The 2,503-nt window shown below is 67.7% G+C and overlaps 1 protein-coding gene across 1 annotated transcript in view; it reads right to left on the bottom strand.

Moving 5' to 3' along the window:
• Positions 1 to 1,480: 1,480 nt before the first annotated feature.
• Positions 1,481 to 2,503, bottom strand: part of LOC116530686 (galectin-7-like) — a 1,559-nt gene continuing 536 nt past the window's right edge. Inside the window, exons 3-4 of the mRNA XM_032248897.1 lie at positions 2,303 to 2,503; positions 1,481 to 1,653 (exon numbers count right to left, since the gene is read on the bottom strand). Coding sequence (XP_032104788.1) covers positions 1,540 to 1,653; positions 2,303 to 2,503 — 315 coding nt within the window. The 3' untranslated portion in view covers positions 1,481 to 1,539. The remainder of the gene's footprint in view (positions 1,654 to 2,302) is intronic.

The following is a 2,503-nucleotide window of genomic DNA, read 5'->3' as shown; positions in this document are numbered from 1 at the left end:
GCATAGCACACTACAGCCCAGAACTCCTGGGCTCAGGCGACCCTCCAGCCTCAGCCTCCCGAGTAGCTGGGACTACAGGTACATGCCACCGTGCCCGGCGCATATGTTATCTTTACGAAAAAAAAAGTATTTTGAAACCACTCGACACAGCCAAACGAAATAAAAGTGATCTCATTCAAGCAGGAGCCTCGAGGACTAGGAGAACCCAGCCTCTCCTAGGCCTCCTCGCCTGAGCGGGGCTCCCTCCTGACCGCCGCCCACCCGCTCCAGGGCCGGGCGCAGGAAGGGGCCGCCCAGCCCGAGGCTCGCAGGGGCCGAAAACCCCGGGTCCTGCACACCCCTGGGCCCCGCGGCGAACCTGGCGTCCCCACCCCACTCCAGGATCAGATTCAGGCCAGGCCAGGAACCACCCGAGCTTCCCGCGTCCGCCTCGGTCCAGGCTGCAATGCGGGCGGCGGCCGCCAGGGGGCGGAGGATCCGGGCCCGCGCCCGGCGCGCCCCACCGAGGCGTGGCTCAGGACGAGGGTTCGGGAGCCACTGGCCCCGAGCACCCACGTGCAGCTTCCGCTCGCAGCCCCGGCCTGGCTCCTCGGTCCCCGGCTGAGACCTGCGGCCGCTGCAGGGCGAGGGGGCGGGCTTGGCTTGGGGCGCACAGGGCTCCCAGCCTCTCCCACCCCAACCCCGCCCTTACGGGGAACCCCAGCGACGCCCTGAACCCGGAAAGTGACACTGGGGCCGGGGCTGGACTTGGCGCCCGCTTCCCCTCCCGTCACAGTGACCAGGGCTGGGCCGGGGTCGGGGCCGTCGGGGCGGGCGGAGGCCGCGTGGGAATGGGGCTCGCTGCGCCACGGAAACCCCGCGCCGCCCTTCGAGTCCTCCGGCTGCTCCGCACAGCCGGGGCGGCTGCCATCGCGTCTGCCCCGAGGCTGCGCAGGCTGGTACCTGTCGGGACTCCGGGAACAGCCCGAGCCGGGAGACGCCCATCGGCCTGCCCAGCCCCACCCGGAACGACTCTGGGGGCGGGAGGCCGGGAGAGAAGAGAGTGGGAGATGAGGGGCAGGGGGAGAAGGGACCCGGGGATGTTATAACACGCTTTCCGCGCGTACAACTGGGGCCCACAGGTGGCCAGAAAGGCGGGATTCACTGGCCCCCTTTGCGGATGGACCCATGTTGGAGCCCCTTAGATCTGCGGTGGGGGCACAGAGACCTGCGGTGAGCACCTCCACACCCCTAACGCCAACGGATCCGCCCACCGCATGCCCGCCTGGCTGGCTTTGCACAAACGCTGCGTCAGGACACGCCCCAGGCCCACTCCCTCCCACATGGCGACCCTCAGGCCTTGGTAGACAGAAAGTGTCCTAAGCACACGCAGGTTCAAAGCCCGCCCCCGCCTCGGATTCGCTGTGTGGCCCGCAGCCAGTATCTTGGCCTCTCTGGGCCTCACTTTGCTCATCTCAGTGAACCGGACACAGACACAGGCGCGCTTCGGGCTCACGCTTTATTTGCCATCCAAGGCCCCGGGCCCGCCTGGGCGCCCGCTCAGAAGATCTTCACCGAGTCCAGCTGCACGTCCCCGCCCACCTCCACCAGGCGCACGCGCGCCAGCGGCAGGCGGTGGCGGAAGTGGTGGTACTGGGCGTCCCCAACCACGGCCTGCAGGGGAGGGTCGCTGGTGAGGATTCCGGAGGCCCGTGCTGGGTGGCCCTGGGGAAATCGCTCACCCCCTCTGCGCCTCAGTTTCCCCACTGAGAAAATGGGGCTGTTGTTCTTTCTAACTCCTGTCGTCTGGATCAAAGCAGTTTACTGGGTGGCACAGCAGAAAACGGCTTTTTTAGTGCTGGTAATGGATATTCTTATTTAAAGCGCAGAGGAGGGAGGTGAACTCGCGTAACGCCTGGGTGGTGGGGGATTTGCCGCCCCCCCACCCCCATCCTTGCTAGGACGAGTTCCTGAGCGCGGCCTCCAACCCATCCCTCCCCCTGCCTCCGAGCCCGGACCTCAGGCACAGGGAACTGGGAGTCGGGTCGGGGATGGCGAGTCCGGGCCACGGCTTCGCGCTAGGGCGCCCACCCCTTGGGTACCCGGCGGGGCTCGCCTCGTCCTGACCCTGCTGTCTCGCTGGGGCCCGGGTGGGAGTTGCTTAGGCCAGAGAGAGGGGTTCTGGGGACGCGCCTGTCCCGCCTTGGCCACGCCTCCTCCACCCCTCCGCCCTCCTGGCCTTTTCTCTATCCCGGTGCTGCGCGGAACCCTCTGCTCCGGGGACCTAGATCTTGGCGTCCATGCCCCTGTCGCAGAGACGCACCTTGAAGCCGTCGTCGGACGCGATGATGAGCACCTCGAAGGGCTGCCCGCGCTGGAAGGGAACGCCCGGCCCGCGCTCCTCGCGGCCCCAGGAGCCCTGCTCCAGGCTGTTGAAGACCACCTCGGAGGTGTCCAGCCGGGGGTTGAAATGCAGGACCGCATCGGAGCCCTGCTCCTCCCCGCACAGCAGGTTTACATGGAA

The sequence above is a fragment of the Sapajus apella genome, unplaced genomic scaffold, assembly GCF_009761245.1.
Source record: "Sapajus apella isolate SASKATOON/1434 unplaced genomic scaffold, GSC_monkey_1.0 scaffold68, whole genome shotgun sequence".
NCBI lineage: Eukaryota > Metazoa > Chordata > Mammalia > Primates > Cebidae > Sapajus > Sapajus apella.
Note: the sequence above shows the minus strand (reverse complement) of the source record. Positions and strands in the feature narration are given on the sequence as shown.